At 40.0% G+C, this 22,671-nt stretch overlaps 1 protein-coding gene across 19 annotated transcripts in view; it reads left to right on the forward strand.

Annotated features, from left to right (window-relative positions):
• RAPGEF2 (Rap guanine nucleotide exchange factor 2) overlaps positions 1-22,671 on the forward strand; it is a 310,360-nt gene that overhangs the window by 242,686 nt on the left and 45,003 nt on the right. For all 19 annotated transcript variants that reach the window (XM_038399045.2, XM_038399053.2, XM_038399048.2 and 16 more), the window contains 3 exons: positions 17,967-18,144; positions 21,179-21,315; positions 21,914-22,072. In XM_038399045.2, coding sequence (XP_038254973.1) covers positions 17,967-18,144; positions 21,179-21,315; positions 21,914-22,072 — 474 coding nt within the window. The remainder of the gene's footprint in view (positions 1-17,966; positions 18,145-21,178; positions 21,316-21,913; positions 22,073-22,671) is intronic.

Genomic DNA, 22,671 nt, shown 5'->3' on the forward strand with positions numbered 1-22,671 from the left:
TAATTGGAATTATCTGTTAAAAGCATTTTGGAGTGCTGCTCACACTTTAATTTTTCATAAACCACTTTCTGCCTACTGTAGGAGCAATCAAGTTACTTACAAAATGATCAGAAGTTTACATAGGTAAGAAAGTAGTTGTGGGCAGATTAGAAAAAGTTAATAATTAGATTATTAGTTATTATTAGTTATTAGATTAAGGGAGAAAACCTATATATGCAGAAGTATAGATTTTTAGTTACCTTGGTATTTGATATTGTGTTCTCCAGGATGCATGTTGTTGTTGTTGACTGCCCTTAATAGGCAATTTTGAACTTGAACAATTGTTACATATAATTACTTTCGATTTTTAGCAATAGTCTGATTTGGTGGATAAACCTGGAATCTTCTTTGTAATTGAAGACTGGCTAAAGTCTTGGTCTCAGCTCAGTTTAGACAGTAATCACAGTATCATAAGGACTTATTTTAACAAAATTACTAAAGTAACTATACAGTTAGGAATGCGTGACAAGTACAGTGAATTTACCTTCAAAAATCAGAATTTTTGCCTCTCTAAGAGAATGGTGCCTCTGGGTCAGGATTTGGCGTTATACTGAGTGGAACTGAGGAATTAATTAATAGTCTCACTGTTTGTGTGCTTTTATTCTAAAGATTCCAAAGTGCCTTACAAATTCTATTCACATAACAGCAATGAAATGCATCTGTCTCTGGAAGCTAGTTGCTGGTTGAATTCAGGTATACAACAAGGACGTAGGTACTGCACTGAATAATGGCAGCGAAATTTTGACAGAGCGTTAAGCAAACCCGTATCAATGGCTCGCTAGAGGTCATGAAGAGGAGACAAGACCTTTGGATTTTTAAGGTTTATCCAAAAGATCTTTCCCACATTCAGCTTCATGGAATTCAAAATCCCATGTTCATAGAAGCTACAAAGGAATAGTTACAGTAAAAGCTCTGTTATCCGTCATGTTGGGGGAATAGGAGGTGCTGGTTAATCGAATATTCTGGTTAACTGAGAGTTAGTTATACTTTACCAATTCAATACCAATTTTCAAAGAATTAGAATACAATAAAATGAATAAAGTATCAAATGGTACACAGGTACTCACCAATCCAGTAATAGTACTGCACTGCAGAGTGATTGGTTTCTTGAAGCACTTAGGTGTATACAGGTAAAGTTTTCTATTTAGTAGGTTATCTTATGACACTGCATATCAGTATAGGCAGCACATGGCGTACACCCAGATCACTAAAAATACACTTAACACTAAAACTATACTGAACATAATTTAATCTTTCTTTGATGATTCAGAAGGCACTTCAGGATCTTGCAGTGCCTCAGGGTCATCTTATCAACATCAATTATCATTGATGTATAAGGTGTAGGAGATTGGGCTGAATCTGTAATGACCCTATTACACACCCTGGAAGCTGCTTTTTTGAATAAATCCCTGATTTCAGCTTGCTTACTTGTCTTCTGCCCCTTTTGCATAAAAGTAGAGTGCAGAATATGCAATTGCATAACGTGCTGGGCAGTATACTAGTCCTGGTTACTAGATTGAAGATTTGTATTGGGAGATATCAGAAATGCCAGTTAATCGAGCTTTCTGCTTAATTGAGTGCCAGATAACAGAGCATTTACTGTATTTTATTTTCCAGTGCGTGGAACTTATCTGCTGAAGGTAAGTTTGCAGTAATGGAATTACCTTTATGTAGCATATGGCTGTGATTTCAAATGAACCTTAGGGAGTTAGGGATGGCCTTTTGGCAACTAATTTCTTTAGGCTCCTTTTGAAAATCTGAGCCAGGACTCTTTAAATGCTCTGTTGTAAATGAGGCTGATTATTTTTATTTAGTTCTAGAACATGAAAAAACTCCATCTAAAAGTCCTTCACATACAAACTTAATATTATTCTGAATCCCGCACATGCCACTCTGTGTAAATGAAGTTGTTAAAAGGCATCACTTAAGAGGCTAGTTTAGTTATGCTAAGGGTGGTCCATATCCTGCACTTAAATAAGTTGTAATTTATGAAAGTGGTCACTGACATTAAAGCCATTTTGATTTTGTGGACACTTGTTACAAATAATGTATCTCTTCCTATCAAATTCATGTGTGTCAAATACTTTTCACCGGGAAAGAAAAATTAAAGCTCATGCAGTAGGAAATGAAATTTACCGTGGTGCAGAGGGGCCAGTGTAAGGCTTAAGCCCCATTGAAGTTGGCTTTTAAGTGAAGTGCCAGGCCTTCTGTGCAGGGGCGAATTTCAGTCTGTGAATAGCCAAAAATATCATTCATTTCTGGGATTCTGAGTTTTGAAATGATGATGTAGGAAATTGCTATAGTTAGTGCTGGGTCAGCACTTCTCTTGTAATTACCCTTTTTCAGCAATTTTTAACTCTTTGCTGATGGTTTTTATGTTCCAAATGATTTTATACCTATAAATCCATATGATTTTTTTCAAATACATTTTCTTAAATTAATGTTTAATCTGCTAGTTCCAGGTATATTATTCGTTATATTTTAAGAAATATATTGTCTCAATTGTTTAACCTGAAAGCTGCAATTATTCATGTGTGCCTGTTTTTAAGAGGGACTTAAAATTATGCATTTTTAAAAAGTGTCCAAATTTGTTCAGTCTACTGTGTAATAAGATAACTTTTCAAAACTGTTATTTTAATAACCCATAATCACTATATAATAAAGAATTCAGATAACTTGAAAATATAAAATTGAATATTACTCCATGATTTTTTATTTTTGTGCGAATACTCTTCAAGCTGTGCTTTTTCCAAATAAAAATCTATGTATGCACTCAGATACAGTGATGGGCATTCTTATGCATAGATCTTCAAGATAGATATTCTACACCAGTGTTTTTCAATCTTTTTCAAGTGCCATAACATTTTCAGATGGAAGGGCGGACCCCCTTTGGAAATCGTAGACATAGTCTGCGGATCTCCAAGGGTCCGTGGACCACAGGTTGAAAACCACCGTTCTACAACATTTACATACTTCATTTATTTTTTACAGGGTAGAAAAAGGGTATGCTTTATGACTATTCACAGGTGAGGGTAAATCATTAATCTCTGATCTCTGGTTTAGTCTATAAAGGAAATGAGCGTGGCATCTTGTTGTAGTGGATACATAGTCAGGTTAGAAGACTACTATTTTTTTTGCAGCTGCAATTCATTTGAATAAAGTCAAAGACTCAATAATCCATGAAAAATCCTGGTTAGAACTGAGACACTAGTACAATTAGTCTCTCATAAGTACGGACTATTACCTTCATTTTTATCCTCTCCCTCATTTTTATTTAAAAACAAAATATTGTAAAGTAAAACTTATATTTACATTAACTTTGTTACCGTATCTTGTTTTTGATCATATACTGGGCATTAGATTATCAGCATTGTTTGCTCTGGTTTGATCTGATATCATGGTGTTTTTTTTAAAATGGACATCTATACGTTTTCTAGAATAGATAATGCTGGAAAGAACTGCTTAGCAAGATTGTTGGCTTAAAGAGGTCTTCTGTTTCAAATGGGTAATACAAATCAATAAAATGTTTCCCTTTTGTTTAATTGTGAAGTATATTATTAACTAACCCTTCACGGCAAATCTGAGTGTATGGTGTCACACATTTTCTCAGTTAACTGTTGCTCTGTATTTGCTTTTTAGCAAATACAGAGGTGGTGGTGGTGAAACCTCAAGAGCTGCTCTTTGTAATGAAAATAGATTCATAGATCTTCTTAAATTTGAATAAATCATGAAGCTGATCATCAGATGCTTTCAGCAATGATCTTAGAATATTCCTGTTTCAATATTAATGTCATAACTAAATTTATATGTCAAGTGCTGCACATGAAAGATAAATTCATTTAGGACAAGTATTACTTGCCAGGATGATGTATATAATCTTTTCTCCTGCATCTTCTGAGATAGAGATCATTGAGGTGCTTTGAATAAGACTTCTTAATGTTGTTTTATACCTTAATTAAGGAAGCAGGTTTATAAAGTGCCATACTATTTAATGTTGCTTTTTGGGGAGGGAGGGGAGACTGGATGTTAAGAGATTGTTCTTGGTGCACACATGAGCCTATACATACTGTAATACCCACTTCTGTTGTGTGCTGACTTTGGAAAACGACCTTTCACTACTGCTTTTCACATGCAGTAACTGCTTCCTTTATGGACACCTGTGGTTTATACTGCCAGCTGACAAAACAAGTTTGGCAATCAAGAAACTTGAGCCTATGAGGATACTGTTGTTTTCTCCCCTCCCCCTGTTTTGAAAAGGTGGAAGCTGTTTTTAGATTGAACTTTGCACACCTTGATAATCTGTACCTTATTCCCTGATGACCAGAAACTTCTGCACTTAAACTCTGTACCATTTTTTTTATTTTAACATCATCTTAATAAAATTATTAATTCTTTCTCTTGGCAGCATTTCTTTCCCTTATCCTGCAATCAGATTGCACAGCTTCCTGTTAGCCTGACATGCCCTCTTGCGTCTGCTCCAAATTGTCTGGAACAGCAAAGGAAATTGCTAACATCCTTTTTGTGACCCTCCCAGGATACACGTATCCCTTAGTAGTTTTCAAGACGTGAGCTTGTTTCTCACTATTATGACTATTAGAGGAAAAAAACAAATGCACTCCACCCCCAAAAAATGCTCTTCAAAAAAAGGACCAAAAGTCTTAACCCATCTCTTTGCAAACCCTACTTCTGTAGTATACAAGTACAAAACACACACACTCACTTTGAGACCTTAATAAAACAGATCAGCCTTTGGCAGTCAAAGTTGTAGTGTGACATGCATCTGGTGTTAGTGAATAGTATGTTATGCTATCTCAAAAAAGCAAATTGTCAGGTAGCTGGAGTAAGACTAGTCTTCCTGGAGCATGTTCTTTTAGATTCTGAAGTAGAATACAGCTGAAAATAAATTCACTCCTATAACAGATATTAGTTGCTTAAATGATTACATAATTGTGTCAGTATGACTTACTGAGTGGACTGAAAATTTAGATTTCTGTCAGCTTCATGGTTGCATCGTCATTCACATTATCCTCAGCTATTCATGGAGAAAAAATTATTTGATAGCCATAATTCACATACTAGAAAGAGAAGGTGGGCGAGGTAATATCTTTTATTCAAGTTTACACAGAGAGCTTCTCTGAAGAAGCTCCGTGTAAGCTCAAAAACTTCTCTGTCTCACCAACAGAAGTTGGTCCAATAAAAGATATTACCTCCCCCACCCTGTCCCTGTAATATCCTGGGACCAGCACAGTTACAACTGCATAATCCACGTATGACATGTATTGTGTAGATGTGGAGTGAACTTCATAGTAATGCATTAGATATTGTAGTTTTCCAGCCAGGGGGTCCAGAAAAGAAACTCTTGGTGGTGGTCAAAAAGCACACCCTGAAAGGTCATCCCTTCAAGATCTTTTTGATTTTCATCTAACTATTGCCAGTCTCCTGGGATGGGGGCACATCTGAAGCAGGACTGTCTTGGGACAAGGGTCTTCCTTTGAACCAGGTATGTACAAAGCTATCTTGGAGCTGCAGGCAATCCTGCTAACCCTTCTGTTCCTTGAGAAGTTCTTAAAAGGCCACCTCACTTTTATGAGAGCAGAAAACCCAGTGATGGTTGTCTGTCTCAACAAACAAGACTAAACAGAGGTCAAAGTCCTGTAGCTGGAATCAGCTCTTCTTTTCCAAGGGTCCAAGAAGAATATCTCATCTGTGAAAGCTTTCTGTTCCCCAGGCTGACTGTTGAGCAAATCCATTCTTTATCCAGGGGAATAGTTGTTCAGTAGGGGGAAGTCTTTCATCATTTCAGTCTTGTTTCCTGCATCGACTTTCCCCTTTTGGACCTGCTTGCATCACAGTCCAATCACGTTCTCCAGAGCTATTGCAGGAGGTGCCCCAACCTAAATGCTTGGGTTTAGGATGGCTTCTCAGTTCCCTGGACAGGAGAGTTTACGTATATGTCGTCCTTGCTTCCCACTTATCTGATAAGTCCTCCAGATTTCCTCTGTTTCTAAAATTTGTCATGAATTATTGTATCAGAGCCAACACTTTTCTTTTTTTATTTAAGGTTCATTTGGCAGAGCTTCCTGAGATATGGAACTGTTTTGTGGTGGATGGGAAAGGACTTTTCACTTTTGGAAAAGTCTTCTACTCGTCTCTGGAAAGACGTATCTTTAAAATGGCTTGGTCTAGAAACCTCAGATTATGGAGAAGCACTGTTCGCTTCACAGTTTAGGTTGTAACCAGATTTCTGTTTTGGAACAAATTGTAGCCTGCTTTTAATGTATTTAGAAAGCTAATTTATTTTTCAAATTTCCCAGGTCTTTAGTCAGAGAGGACAACATGCTTAGAGAATGCATTTGCTTCTGTGAAGTTTGATCATGAACATCTTGGAAGTCTAACGTATATATATGATATCTTCATGGGGCCTTCTGGATTTTCTAGGCCCTGACGGAAACCAGTAAATTTTAGAAAGAAACTGCTGGGTATGTCTATACAGCAAAGAAAAACCTGCGGCTGGCCTGTGCCAACTGATGTGGGCTCGGGTGCGGGGCTGTTTCATTGCTGTGTAGACTTCTGGGCTCAGGCTGGAGCCCAGGCTCTGGGATCCTGCAGTATGGAAGGGTCCCAGTCTACACAGCAGTGAAACAGCCCTGCAGCCTGAGCCCTGAGAGCCCAAGTCGGCTGGCATAGGCCAGCTGTGGGTTTTTCTTTGCTGTATAGACATACTCATAGGGACCAGTCCAACTATTTCCCCTACAACACATGGGAAAACATGCTACTACCACTTCACATCTTCATGTCCGCACACAGGTACTCCCCTCACCTCATAACACATTCATGCAGACATAAATCTGGAAACAGACCAATTGAAATATTTGAATATGCCTGAAAGAGGATCCTGCAAACTTGTAATGTCAAACTGAATCCATTAAATTTGAAGGACTTTACACTGTCTGCAATGTATTTTGAAGAAATTCTGGAGTGGCTCTAGTAAGGAAGACAGTAAATTAATATGTATTGGCATGAGCAAACTTGTTAGGTGTGTTCTGAGGGGGAAATTAAAATTCCTTTCACTTTGAGTGCTTATTGTTTATGTGAAATTGTTTTAATTAGTCATATTTTTGACTTTTTACCATTTTTTGGAGAAATTATTTACACTTAATCAGTTGCTTTTAGCATTTTTCATTATTTTAAAAAAAATCTGATAAAGATATATACATTCTAGTATAAAATAGCACATTTTATTACTTCTACAAAATATAATTGGTTAAATTCCCTTTGTTCTTAGCTAGACCACAGTTGTCACTATGTCTGTGTCATCAAATCAGGATCATTATTATACCGTCACGCACACAGTAGAAGACAATCCCTGATATAAATAGCTTAGAATCATAGAAATGTAGAGCTGGAAGGGACCCTGAAAGTTCATCAATTCCAGCCCCGTGTTGTGGCAGGACCAAGTAAATCTAGACCATCCCTGAGAAGTGTTTATCCAGCCTGTTCTTATAAACCTCCAATGGTGGGGATTACATCAGCACCCTTGGAAGCCTATTCCAGAGTGTAACTCCCCTAGTTAGAAAGTTTTTCCTAATCTCTAACCTGAATCTTCTTTGCTACAGATTAAACCCATTACTGCTTGTCCTCCCTTCACTGGACATAGATAACAATTGATCATCATCCTCTTTATACCAGCCTTTACCATGTCTGAAGACTATTATCAGTTTCCCCCTTAGTCTAATTTTGTTTGTTTTCTAATTTACAGTGGGTTAGAAGATGGACATTTTAGCAGCGATGTTGCAGGGGAAGCTTATTTTACATAAAGAATATTGAACAGTAATCTGACCTTGCTTATAAGTGCAGCCTCTTTTATAGGATTCACATATAGTGTGCCATAGCTGAAAATAAACACTCCAGAGATTTCAGAATTGAGTTAAATAAATAAATTATAGATTTTTTTTATTTAGATCTTACTGTACTATGCTGCTGGGCCTGATTCTATCCATTGACTCAGGTGGAGCTACTTCTGTTGTACACAGGTGAGAGATCGGGTTAGTAATATCAGTTTATAAGGGCATTCAGCAGTTTCCATTACAGAAAACAGGTGACAATACTTACCCTACATATTACACATTTACTTTTTAAAACAAAGATAAGAGCTGCACTGATTTTAAAAATCAGTGTCAAGTTTCTCATTTATGGTGCTCGCAGCTAATAAATTAAGGCCTGCTGCTCTGTTCCTTATCTGTTTTCAGCTGTAGAAGAGATTAATTAACTTTGTAAACCTGCTTTCACAGATATATTTTATGTTGCATCTGGTTGCAGATTTTTTGATATCTAGAAGCACGCACTAATGAGGTATGTTGTGAAGTTGCATTTAAATTCAGTTGTGTGAAAAATTCTTTAGGCAATTCTTTAGTTTTAATTGGTATACCTCCGCAAAAGCAAGCATTTGGATGTGGCCAACCTGGTAATGTCTTGGACTGCTTGAGATGAGTAAATATTTACTTTTCTGTCAAACAGCTATTTTCAGATAAAAAGATGTCTGAAACTTTCTTTGAAGCTCCCTATTTGGAGCAGTTAATTTTAGGTACTTTTGTAGAGACTTAAAAAATAAAAATAAATGGTTGATCTTGAGTTTTTTCTTTTTGGTCACCAGAGTAGGATTCTTGCATTAGAGGTGGGCTGCGGGAAATTACTATTTCTCAAAGTGTTCAATGGTCAGCAAAAATATTTCTATCTCCGACCGGTAGAGTGATTTTTTTTTTTAAAGATCTGATTGCTCTTGTTTTTGATTCCCTTAGTGGGATATGAATTTGAGTGGAATCTCATGAACTGCTAATGTTAGAGATTAACGATCTGTATCTTATAAAGATGTATTATCAGATGGTATGAATGAGTGTTTTCTACGTCTAATTGATTTAATGAGAGCTAAAATGTCAGAATTGGTGTGTGTGTTTCTTCTTAGAGTGCTGGTCCCTATGTGTATTCCGCTATGGGGATATGCATGTGATCCATGCTCCTGAGATGGGGGAATTCTTGCAAGCAGTGTCTGTTGGTCCGTGCGAGTGCCCCTGCTCTCCTCATGCTCCACACCGAAGGTATAAGAGGCAGGGTGAACTAGCTTCATCTCCAGGTCCTTCTGACCGCTACATGTCCTGAGTTGGAATTCTCCAGTATCCAGAGCTGATCCTTTCTCTTGTAAATATTCAGTTTCGTATTCTTAGGGTTTTTTTGTTAGTGTTTTGATAGCTTCCCAGTTAGTCAGTGTTAGAATCCGTATTGTGGGAACCCTGCCTGTCTCCCAGCATGGTATTTAAATTACACTTAGGATACTGGCTTCCAAAACTGTCTCCTTCTCCTTTTCAGTCAGTGACGACCACCAACAGTGCCTCTATTACAGAGGTCCCCAAACTGTGGGGTGCGCCCTCTTAGGGGGGCGCAGAGGAACATTTTCAGAGTGGGGAGTGGCTGGGGCCTGGGCCAGCCCCCCACGGGGCAGGAAGGGAGTGCCTCCCAGCTCCGTTCCTGGCCCCAGATTTGGCTGCTGGCCCCAACGGCTGACCTGGGCCCCAAGTGGCCGATCTCAGTATCTGCTGTGGCCCCAGTCTTGGTCCCTGACCCCTGTCTGTGTCCCCCCCCACCTTCTGAAGCCACAGACCCACTCCCAGACCCAGCTCGGGGTGGTGGGTGTGGACACGGCTCAAGCGGGGGCACAAGGTAAAAAGTTTGGGGACCACTGCTCTGTTGCCTCAGAGAAGCTCCTATCTCAGCTAAAGTGCAAAATCTGCTGTTGTTTTCAGCAGGTGAAAGAATGTGGCAGGTGAAAGAATTTTGGCTTCAGAAGCACCTTAGTGAGCACACAGTTAGCTGTCAGTCAGACCCAGACTGGGGAGGCTGCCCCCATACCTCAGCCAGAAGAATTAAATCATGTGCCCCTAGTACTGTGTTTGACTCCAGAGTAGAAAGCTAGTAGAAGGAAAAGCTTTCATATGGGCCTTCTCATGAGAGTAAGGGGCATTCTCACAAACGAAAAAGCAGATTCTTTCCGAGACCACCTAAGATGAGAAATCTGTCCCCAATCTTGTCCAAGCTGCGTGAGCCTTCGTGCCCAAGAGAGGAGGACTTAGGAGGTGGTCCTAATCCTCACGGGCATGATCAGAAGGCACTTAGAAGCAAGGTTCCTTTGGCACTAGTGTGTGCATCACTTTCAACACCAATTGTAATGCTAACTAAAATTAAGCACTGGTTCCTGAAAAACTGGAAACTGCTTATGCTATCAAAAAACACCAGGTTGGAGACTCGTTCACTGATGGTACTGTCATGGCTCCATAAGGAACCAACATCTAAATCTACCTGACAGTATGGAGTGATAAGACACAATGTCCGAAAGGGCCAGTTACACCACTCCAGAGGATATCTTCATTCTCCTCTTGTTATTTGGAACAATACTCACCACGGAGATACTGATACCAGGGGAAATCAAGGAAATCTCTGGAAGAATTCTGTCTTCCTTTCTGGCCACTAGTCACAGTTTCCACTCATCAGGACCAACAGCACTGCTAATGTAACTTGATCCAACCTTTTAATTGTCAGGAGAATTGGACTTATCGGTGGAACCAGCTTCACCTCTACCTGGAGAGATTAGCCCAGACAGGAGACCATGGGTCTCCAGGAACCAGCCTCTGCCACACCAACAGGGACCGCCTCTTCAGGATTGATGGTACCCAATGCTTTGTGGACCACCAGAACCTACTTTTGACCTATCATACTGGCCTTATTGGGTCCCTTGCAACACTTAGGCATGCTGTCTGGAATCTGTGTGATCCAGCAAGGAGTCCTACCGTTGCTCTCCTCCAAAGCGTCAACCTAGGACTGCCTCTTGAGCTCATGGAAGAAGAGGAAAATGAGCTGAATCCTCCAGTACCAACCAGGGCATCATCCTCTTCATTTGATGAGGCAGTTGCTCCAGCCTCATCATCTCCCCTAGATGATTGTAGACAATTTCAGGAGCTGTTATGGAGAGTGGTAGAATAGTTCCAAATCTTCTTAGAAGAGGTCCTGGATATCCTACAGCCAAAGGGATCCAGTCAGGTTGTACGCTCGGTAAATGAAACCATATTACAACTGTCAATGGCAGTATGGCTCACACTGGCTACATATGCCCCTACTCTCAAGAGGGAAGAAAAGCAGTACTTTGTCCTGGTAAAGAGAGCAGAAGTCTTGTTCAGCTCAGCTGAGGTAGCTCCCCCATCTTCCCATTCTTTGATGACTGGCTTTTGACTGGCAGGTCTTGCCTGGAAGTCTTAGCATCAGTCTTGTTGCTGCTGCTCCACCATCTAACATCCCTAGGATCCTGGATAAACATAGAGACGTCTAACTTGACTGCTACTCAGACCGTAGAATTTATACGAACAACCTTAGATTTGATCAGGATGAAGGCCTATCTCCACAAGGACAGATTTCACACCACAGGCGCTCTGATAGATCTAGTTACACACAGCCCTCAAATCTCAGTCTGCCTCTCTTGGGGCATATGGTGTGATGTACTTGTATGACGCTATTCACCATTCGTTGCCTGCAGGCTTGGATCCAAACAGTATATACGCAGAGCAAGCACAGCATGAACACCATAGGAACAATCCCCTCACGGACAGGGGCTTACTGACGTGGTGGAGGGGCCTGGACTTCTGTATGCGGGAGTTCCATTTCTTTTCCCAGTGTTCGACAAGAAGATTAGATTCACTCTGATAGGCTGGGGAGCCCACGTAGATGATCATAAAGTGCAAGGTACTCTAACACCTCACAAAGTCAGAAAGCACATAGCTCTTCTGGAACTGAGAGCAGTTTGAGAAACCTTCAAAGTTTTCCTACCACTCATACACTCCCAGCATGTCCTGATAATATTGGACAACATAACAATCATTTTCTATATAATCAAGCAGGGAGGGGTGAGATCCCACCACTGTGTATAGAAGTGGTCTATTTATGGAACTGGTGTATCCAGAACCACATCACTCTGTCTGCAGTCTAACTTCTGGGTGCCCAAAACTCGCTGGCAGACAGCCTCAGCAGGCATTTTGCCACAAGTGGGAATTACACAGTTCAGTAGTGGATAGCATCTTCAGTCAGCGGGGAATCCCCGCTTGGGACCTGTTGCCTGCTAAGCAAACAGGTAGTGCAGCATATACTACTCAAGAGGAGTTCAATGACAATATTCCAGAGGGGATGTTCTCCTTGAACTATGTCTTTCCTCCCATCCTACAACTATCTCTGGTTCTATGGAGGATTGGACAGGAGAAAGTATGAGTTATCTTCATCACCTCCAAATGGCCTAGATTGTTCTGCTTTCCCAAGTCCCTGACAAATGTCAACCCATCTGACCATCAGTATTCATTCCTCCTGAATCTCTGACCAAGGAGAATGACAAGGCCAGGATCCCAACCCAGAGTCTCTTCATCTCATGGCTTGGTATTTGGATGGGCATCACACTGAAAATGTTTATGCTGTGCAAGCCATTCTTAATAGCAGAAAGGACTCCACCAGGAAATGTTAGTTAGCCAAATGGATATATTTCTTTGTCTGGGTCCAGCAAAACTTGGTCACCAAAAACAGTGAATAAGTCTGCTATTTTGGATTATCTCCTTGCACTCAAGGTAACAGGCCTTTCCCAAAGCCTGCTGTGGATTCACATCTGGCCAATCAGTGTTTGTCACCTGCTAACAGATGGTTACTTGATCTTCACTCATCCAGTAACAGCCAGGTTTTTGAGGGGTCTGATCAAAACCTTGCTGCTGGGGGCGGGGGACAACCCTCATGGAGATCTTAACTCGGTACTTTCAGCATTCAGTAGGCCACCTTTTGAACCATTAGGTATGTGTTTTCTGTCTCACTTGTCAGTGAAGGTCATGTTCATCATTGACATAACCTTGCCCAGAAGGGTAGGTGAACATGAGGACCTAATGGCCAATCCACCATACACAATATTCCACAAGGACAAAGTCTTGCTACACCTAAACCCGAAATTCACTCCTAAAATAGTTAGGAATTTCACAAAAATCAGTTAATTCACATACCTGTGTTTTTCCTGAAACCCCATGCCACTAAGCAACTAGAGATTTCATTCCCTCAACATGAGATAAGCATTGGCATTTTACCTGCAGAGAACGAAACAGATCAGGAAATCTCCTAGACTATTGGTTGCCAAAGCAGAATGAGTATGAGGATAAGCTATATCCTCTCAAAAAACCTCTAATTCTTACTCTATTAGTTGGCACAATTTCCTCCTCTTCTTGTGGTAAGGGCTCACTCTAGAAGGGTACATGCAGTCTCATTTAGCATCACTTCAAGAGTTGTCCCTGCTTGATATTTACAGGGCAGCTCTGTGGACTTTGAGCCACACGTTCATGAGACATTATGCCTTGGCCCAAGACTACTTGGCTGACACATCCTTTGGGCAGCAGTTCTAAAGCAGCTCTATAAACTTCATTATCATGCCCTCCTCCCCTGAGTGCTTGTTGTGAGTCACTCCCAGTGGACTATACATAGGAACCAGTACTCGTGGAAGAAAGGGAAGTTACTGGCCTTATTGTAACTGGAGTTCTTCCAGATGTATGGTCCCTGTCTGCATTCAACTGCCCGACCTTCTTCCTTCTGCTTTGGATCATGACAAGATTTGTTGTAGAGAAGGAACTGGAGAGGCTTTTAGTCAGCCCTGCCCCGATACCCTCGATGTGGAGCACAAGGATAACGAGTGCGCAGGTGTGGTCCAGCAGAAACAGCTTGTAATAACTTCTCCGTCTCAAGTGCTTAGAGTTCCTGTGTACCCCCACAGGGACAAAACATCTTGAAGAACTCCAGTTATAATAAGGTGAGTGAGTTTCCTTCAAAGGGGGTATTCATGGTGGTAATCCCAGTTACTTTCCTTGTAGGCCTCATACCTCTTGACCACCTGGGTTTGAAATGAATCCATTATGCCTCTTTGGAAAGCTAAAAATCCAGTTTTTCAATGTCTTCCTATATTATAATAGCTTTCAATTCCTTAATGATTGCTGCGATTTATTCCATGTACTGATGACACTTTTTTTTTCTTTTTTCTTAAAAGACCATTCCTGTTATCTAACTTTTTCACTTCTGCTAAATTGTAATATTCAGTAAGCATCTGCTTTTCGGAGAACAGAATCAAGCCTGTTGTCTAACCTAAGAAGACAAATATCAGTAGAATTAATAAGAGAAGAAATATAATTTTAAATAATCATTTTACAGCTCCTTTGTGGTTTATAAAAATGATGGCCTCACATTCCTGCTTGTTTTTATGTTAGAAATACCAGATCCTTATTTCCCTCTATTTGAGGGGTGGAATCATGACATAGCTGAAATCTGAGTTGCAAATCTTCCTGCTGCTAATTGAGCACAGTGTTACTGAGTCTTAAAAATTGAATTTGATCATCCTATCCCTCCCCAATAGGCTGTCAGCCTCAAACAGTGTTATAGTCACAATCCTCCAAAGGATGACAGAGTTCTCCAGGAAAAAGGGGATCTCATGGCCTGAGAGATTTATGTCCATCACAATAGTTTTAGCTAAGAAAAAAGCAGGAAAAACTGCAATTTTTTAAAAAAATGCATTCTTAAGACAGCAAAAGCATTAAATAATAAAAGACACAGTCCTCTATTATTCACTGTTTCCTTGGCTGGAGCACCATGTGATCCCTCAAAAATCAGTTGCTTTTTTATTATTACAGTGATATTAGGGGTTTTAAATAATCAATTTGTAACAAAATATTTCCTAAAAGAAAAGGAGTACTTGTGGCACCTTAGAGACTAACAAATTTATTAGAGCATAAGCTTTCGTGAGCTACAGCTCACTTCATCGGATGCATTTGGTGGAAAAAACAGAGGAGAGATTTATATACACACACACAGAGAACATGAAACAATGGGTTTATCATACACATTGTAAGGAGAGTGATCACTTAAGATAAGCCATCACCCCATTGTTTCATGTTCTCTGTGTGTGTGTATATAAATCTCTCCTCTGTTTTTTCCACCAAATGCATCCGATGAAGTGAGCTGTAGCTCACGAAAGCTTATGCTCTAATAAATTTGTTAGTCTCTAAGGTGCCACAAGTACTCCTTTTCTTTTTGCGAATACAGACTAACACGGCTGCTACTCTGAAACCTGAAAATATTTCCTGTTTCTCTGTTTTAGTATAATGGGGTTAACTGAAATTTAGCATCCATGTCAACCATGATGCTTTCTGAAAAACTTAACCTTGTCCTGACCAGTAGGAATGACAATTGCTAGCAATATCAATATTTGCAAGTCAGACCAATTAATTAGTTTGTGGCTCAGTAACCTGAACTGATACTTTCAGAATCAGAGGTTCTTACAGAGTTGTGTAACAAGCTGTTGAGCCACCTGGCTGCCATTTTAAAATGTACCGTTGGTTTAATCTCGGCAATCTCACTAAACCAAGACTGATGTTTATCAGAAGTGGGGGAAATAAAGTAAAAATGATTTTATTTTACTTTATATTTTATCAAAGAAGATACTGCTTGTATTAAATAGTAAAAAAAAAAAAAAAACAAAAAACAAAAAAACACAGACATAAAGGTGAGAAAGATGATGCTATAGAATACGAATATAAGCTTATGTCTTTGGCAGGCAAGTGCTGTCTTCCCTTTTGCTGTTTTTGGAGAAAGGCTTCAGTTCTTTTCAACTTAAAGCCCATTGTTCGCACAAAGGATGGTTTTTGAGAATCACAAAATCTACTATAAAGTCTACTATATCCAGATTCTTTTTTTTTTAATGCATTTGGCTGTGTTGTTGACCTCCAGAATCTCTGAAATTGATACTCCTTTGGGGCAGAAAGTGCTGATTTGGGAAGCAGTGGCTTAGAATATTCTCATTAGCAGCTTATGTTTCTTAAAAAAAAAAAATCACAGTAAGAGAGGTTTAGCAGCTGCTGTGGCATTAAATCAGGTTCTGAGAAAAAAGCAGCTCATCTGAAATGACAGGCAAATATGTTTATGGGATTTATTAAATGTTGGGTCTTAAAATTGAATAATTAAAATGTATTTTTACATTTAGGGGCCATTTAGGGATCTATAAGGTGGATAGAAAGCTGGCTAGATTGTTGGACTCAACGGGTAGTGATCAATGGCTCCATGTCTAGTTGGCAGCCGGTATCAAGTGGAGTGCCCCAAGGGTCAGTCCTCGGGCCGGTTTTGTTCAATATCTTCATTAATGATCTGGAGGATGGTATGGATTGCACCCTCAGCAAGTTTGCAGATGACACTAAACTGGGAGGAGAGGTAGATATGCTGGAGGATAGGGATAGGATACAGAGAGACCTAGACAAACTAGAGGATTGGGCCAAAAGAAATCTGATGAGGTTCAACAAGGACAAGTGCAGAGTCCTGCACTTAGGATGGAAGAATTCCATGCACCGCTACAGACTAGGGACCAAATGGTTAGGCAGCAGTTCTGCAGAAAAGGACCTAGGGGTTACAGTGGACGAGAAGCTGGATATGAGTCAACAGTGTGCCCTTGTTGCCAAGAAGGCCAATGGCATTTTGGGATGTATAAGTAGGGGCATTGCCAGCAGATCGAGGGACGTGATCATTCCCCTCTATTCGACATTGGTGAGGTCTCATCTGGAGTACTGTGTCCAGTTTTGGGCCCCACACTACAAGAAGGATGTGGAAAAATTGGAAAACGTCTAGTGGAAGGCAACAAAAATGATTAGGGGACTGGAACACATGACTTATGAGGAGAGGCTGAGGGAACTGGGATTGTTTAGTCTGAGGAAGAGAAGAATGAGGGGGGATTTGATAGCTGCTTTCAACTACCTAAAAGGGGATTCCAAAGAGGATGGATCTAGACTGTTCTCAGTGGTAGCAGATGACAGAACAAGGAGTAATGGTCTCAAGTTGCAGTGGGGGAGGTTTAGGTTGGATATTAGGAAATACTTTTTCACTAGGAGGGTGGTGAAACACTGGAATGCGTTACCCAGGGAGGTGGTGGAATCTCCTTCCTTAAAAGTTTTTAAGGTCAGGCTTGAGAAAGCCCTGGCTGGGATGATTTAGTTGGGGTTGGTCCTGCTTTGAGCAGGGGGTTGGACTAGATGACCTCCTGAGGTCCCTTCCAACCCTGATATTCTATGATTCTATGATTTATCTCTGGGTACTATACTAATGACCTTGAGCTGTGTGTTGGCTGGATTTTTGTTCATTTTCATAGGCGCTAAAGCAGATTAAGTTTGATAGATATTCTGGGCATTCCCTCTGTGGTGCTCCAGCACTGACTTCACATGTTTTCCGCATCTGTAAATTTTTATGCCTTTATACTTATAAATAAATAAAAATCTTAGCTTCACCACTTCATAGCTGAGCTTTTTTTATGCAGTTTCTATGTAGACAGACAGTAGCTATTTTAGTCTTTAGTGGTATTTTGATAGTACTGGTTGATACCAATATTCTCTGTGAACTAATGACAGTATTACATATACCACATTGATAGGTTCCTGCAAACACTAATTTTTGGAGATCTCTAATATTAAAGTTTTATTTAACAACTTAATTTTTTAGTCATTTTGTAAAGAAATGGCCTAGTGAATTTAAATTACCCTCTTCTTCTCCTTAGACCTGCTGCCTAAAAAGGCACTTAACATGCTTATATAAATGTCTACTTTATTCAGACCAATCTTAAATCTTGCCAAAGACATTCTGTTTCAAAAAATTACTGGCTTCTTTTTTTTTTTAGAAATATAGTTAAGGAAAAAATCAGAACAAAAAGTGGTATGTCAAATTGATTTGTTGATCTTCCACAAAGCAGAGTAAAATTCACTTCATTTAATATTTCAAGTAGAAAAGAATGACTTTTGAGGACACATCTAAATGTTTTAATTTGAATTATCTGTGTGTGTATTTAGGCCACAGAAAGTGAAGCTGGTGATATGGATCTGAGTGGGTTACCAGAGACTGCAGTGGATTCTGAGGATGATGATGATGAAGAAGATATTGAGAGGGCGTCAGACCCTCTGATGAGCAGGGATATTGTTAGAGACTGCCTGGAGAAAGACCCAATAGACAGGACAGATGATGACATTGGTAAGTTGGCATGAAAACTAGCAGGAGGAAGTGGGAAATTGAGCCTCAGGACACTTTAATAGTATTTAACATTTTCTAACTTGTTTCTTGGTCCCAAACTTAGTAGAGTGAATCTGTGTAGCAAATATCTAATTTCATGTGAAATAATTGTTTAAAATACCAAATGATTGATTTTCCAAGTTACATTTGGATAACTGGAATAAATAAGTATGTTAACAATAATAGATAAGCTGAAAACAAAATAAATGAAGCAACTCAATTTAATTTTAAACTAGAGACTCCACTGATATGATGCAGATTTTAGGTTGCAAATTAATGTCACAAAAATATACTATTAACCTAAAAGAGAAGAAAATATTCAGTTGTAGCACAAGTTTATGAAAATAGCAAGATATGATTTAAGATATTCTTCTTCCACAGTACAAATGGACTTCTTGAATTTGTTGTTAGATTTTTTTTTAAGCTATTGGTTCCCAAGTATAGGGTTGCCAACCTTCCAATGTCTGAAAACTGGAGACACATACCCGACTCTGCCTCTTCCCCCAAGGCCCCACCCCTGCTTTCTCCTCTCTCCCCATTCCCCCATTGCTCACTGCTCTCCTCCTTCTCCGCCCCCACCGAAATGGGCTCCTTCTGCTCCTGGGCAAGGATAGGAGCTGCAGCCTGAGACGGAACCTACCTGCCCATGAGATGCAGATAGGAGGTGGCCCTGGCTGAGCAGGGGCTGGCATGGCTTGATGACCCAGTGCCTCTCGCAATCCCCCATGGTAACCGGACTGTTGGTGTCCGATCAGTATTTCTGACCAGACACTGTATAGGTCCCTTTTCAACCAGACAGTCGGGTCTAAAACCGGACACCTGGCAGCCCTACGAGTTTAGTATATTACAGATGCTTGTTTAAGAAAAAAGTGGGTGGTACTAGGAAAAAAGGGGAAATAAATGTGCTATTGATGTATATTAATGCTTGGAGTCTGCTCGAGCTGAGAGACTGCCGATTATAATTTGACACCAGAGACTTGTGTGTCATGTAAGAATCTCTGTGACTGAAAAGGCTTTCACAGAGTTCTAGAGAATTTTGAAATTAACAAAAATTGTCACAATAATGGAAATACTAATTGCATATCAAGTCAATGAAAATTAATTCCTGTTGATCACAGTTAGGGCCCTACCAATTTCACAGCCATGAAAAACGCATCATGGACCGTGAAATTAAGCCCTTCCTTGTGAAATCCGATGTCCCCTTGTTCCTAGGAGTGCCCCAGCAAAGGGGGCTGCTAGCTCTGGCTGGGCTGGGGAGGAACAGGACTTGTGCATCCCCTGCACAGCCACTGGGGGAAGGAGAGGAAGACTAGACTCATCTCCGGGTACCTCTCCCTGCTGCAGGATGCTCTGGGATTGGGCAATAGCCCCAGAAGTTCCTGCAGCTGGAGGAGACTTGTAGAGTTTGGTCCAATCTTCCCTGTGCTGCTGGGAGTGCCCATGTGTTATCACAAGTATTTCAGACCAGATTCTTTACCCTTAGTTATACCTGTGCAAGACCATTTCCTTCAAATGTTGTCTCTTTATTGGGGTTGCTCAGGTGTGGCTAAAACTAGACTTTTATGCTACATTTGTGAATCCTCAGCAGAGTTGTTAGCTGAGATCAGACAGATTCCAACTCTCTTTCATGTCTGTGTTGATTCTGCAGTACTAACAGGAGTAAAAAAGAGTACAGGCTTACTTTTGTTACTAAAGGGATCAGATAGAACTTGATTACACATGAAGTATAAGACATTGAAAGAGTCACTTCAGATTACTGTAACCATGGTTTTAACTGATCCTTCTGAAAAGGGTTGTGTTTATATATTGTGTGATATTGTACAGCATATCATTGTAAAACCTAAACCCAAAAGGGCTGGCTAAGGTTAGGAATATGAATTTGCCTGCTTTTATGAAATTGTCTCTCATCTTATTACCTTAATACAGGGGTGGGCAAACTACAGCCCAGAGGCTGCATCTGGCCCCCCAGGTGTTTTAATTCAGCTCTCAAGCTCCCGCCAAGGAGTGGGGTCTGGGGCTTGCCTCCCTCTGCGTGGCTTCTGGAAGCAGCGGCATGTCCCCCCTTGGGCTCCTATGCATAGGGGCAGCCAGGGGTCTCCGTGCGCCACCCCTGCCCCAAGCGCCACCCCTGCAGCTCCCATTGGCCGCCCAGGCAGTGCACAGAGATGCCTGGCCACCCCTCCGCGCTGGAGCTGGAGGGGAGACATGCTGTTGCTTCTGGGAGCTGCTTGAGGTAAGCATTGCCCGGAACCTGCACCCTGACCCCGTCCCGCACCCCAACCTCCTGCCCCAGCCCTGATCTCGCTCCCTCCCTCCTAACTCCTCGGTCCCAACCTGAAGCACGCTACTACATCCCCAACCCCTTATCCCCATCCCCAGCCCCACCCCAGAGCCCTCAATCGCTCCCCCTCCCCGCACCCTAACCTCCAATTTTGTGAGCATTCATGGCCCGCCATACAATTTCCATACCCAGATGTGGCCCTTGGGCCAGAAAGTTTACCCACCCCGCCTTAATATGTCTTTAAATGTCCTTATTTGTATGGGTTTATATTAGTTATATATTATACTTTTTTGTTGTTTGGATCCAAATGTCCTGTAGACAGCTTAAGGGTAGGATACTGCCACAAAAATACTTTGTAAAACTTAATTTCTTCTGATTAAAAGGACCTGTCATGGTTTTAATAGAACTATTACAATGACTCTGTGGAGTCATTGTGATTTCATTGGATGTATTCAAGGCACATGGTTACATTACAATATTTTCATTATACTGGCTTTTACTTTATAGATCTTTCATTGATATTATAATAAGCTAGTCTGTCTCCAGAAAACCCAAGTAATTATAACAGCTCTCTATACATTATTTATCAGTATACAGACAGCATTGTACAGTAGTTTAACTTAGAGTACCCTAAAGCATTTTTCTGAAGAGCTGCCTTTACTTAGCTTTGTTGTTTTGACATGTATGACTCAGTGGGCTTTTTTTCTCTTTTAGAACAACTATTGGAATTCATGCATCAGTTGCCTGCTTTTGCCAACATGACAATGTCAGTGAGGAGAGAACTTTGTGCTGTGATGGTATTTGCAGTTGTGGAGAGGGCAGGAACCATAGTACTAAATGATGGGGAAGAGGTCAGTAGAATTTGCTTTGAATCGTCTTTTGTGCAGACGTCAAAAAATGTTGAAACTTTTTTTTTTGAAGTTTGGAGATTCATTTCTAGTTGCTGGAAAGTAGCACCAGGAAGTAAATTGTCTGTATGCTTGTTTTGTGTTGTGTTGATTGTGGTTTTATTCAGTTCAGTTTGCAAATGGTTTTTCAATTTAAACACCCAGATCAATTTACAAGATACATGCAATAGAACTTAGGAAAATATTCTCAATAAAGGCTATACAAGCACATGTATTGTTAATGATCAGAGCTGATTTCAAATGCTTTTTATTTTTGATCTTTCAGTATGATTTTAAATTCTACCAATTGTATAGGTTTTATAATTCCAAGATTTAATTAAAGGCTAAATATTAGATTCCTTAAGGAGATGAAAGGAATTATAATTTTTCAGGTAAACTAGTTCATCCTCCTCCTCTCTTGTTTTCATAAATAGTTGCTAAAAATAAACTTTTAAAAAATTTATAAGCAATTCTGGGAATAGTGTTTGTACAGTATTATGCTAAAATGCTAAGTGAGTAGGTGATTGTTCTTTTCACCTATCCTGCACTGTTCAATTTCTAGCTGGACTCCTGGTCAGTTATATTGAATGGTTCTGTGGAAGTGACATATCCTGATGGAAGAACAGAGATACTGTGTATGGGAAACAGTTTTGGTGTTTCCCCTACTATGGACAAGGAATACATGAAAGGAGTGATGAGAACCAAAGTGGATGACTGTCAGGTAGAGTATTTTACTCCATATATATTTGCAAAACACAATTATAAATTATATAATATAATATAAATATGTATACTGTCCTTACAAGTGTACCTGCATTTTAAAAAAATGTTTGTGGCAGAGTTCATGTTAAATTTACCTGGTAGGGTGCAGACACAGGCCTTGGAATTGTTCGATAGAGAATTTTAACAGGGATATTTTCTCTCCAATAAATTTTATTCAAAAATCAGTTTTCTTCTTTTCTTTCATTTTAAATGCAGGAATGGCTTTGTGCTTAGTTGGGGTAAGGTCTTTAAGCACTTTTCTAATAGGTTCATTGACAAAGGTGAAGTAGAATATTCTGTTTAGTACTGTGTGCTGGAAATTTGACATTAATTACAAAATGACCTGAAAAAAACTAAATTCATGTTGAACCATATTGGGGCAAAATATAAAGATAACACATGAGTTTATCAAAGCCATCAATCAGAAGTCTCAAATACACAATGTCAGAGGACCCATCAAAAAAAAGCAGCATAATTTATCACTGCCCTCATGTTTGGTTAATATGATTGCAAATGAAATGTCAGTTCAGTTTTTGGTAATTGTTCATAAAAAAATGA

Source organism: Dermochelys coriacea, chromosome 4 (assembly GCF_009764565.3).
Source record: "Dermochelys coriacea isolate rDerCor1 chromosome 4, rDerCor1.pri.v4, whole genome shotgun sequence".
In the NCBI taxonomy this organism is placed as follows: Eukaryota; Metazoa; Chordata; order Testudines; family Dermochelyidae; genus Dermochelys; species Dermochelys coriacea.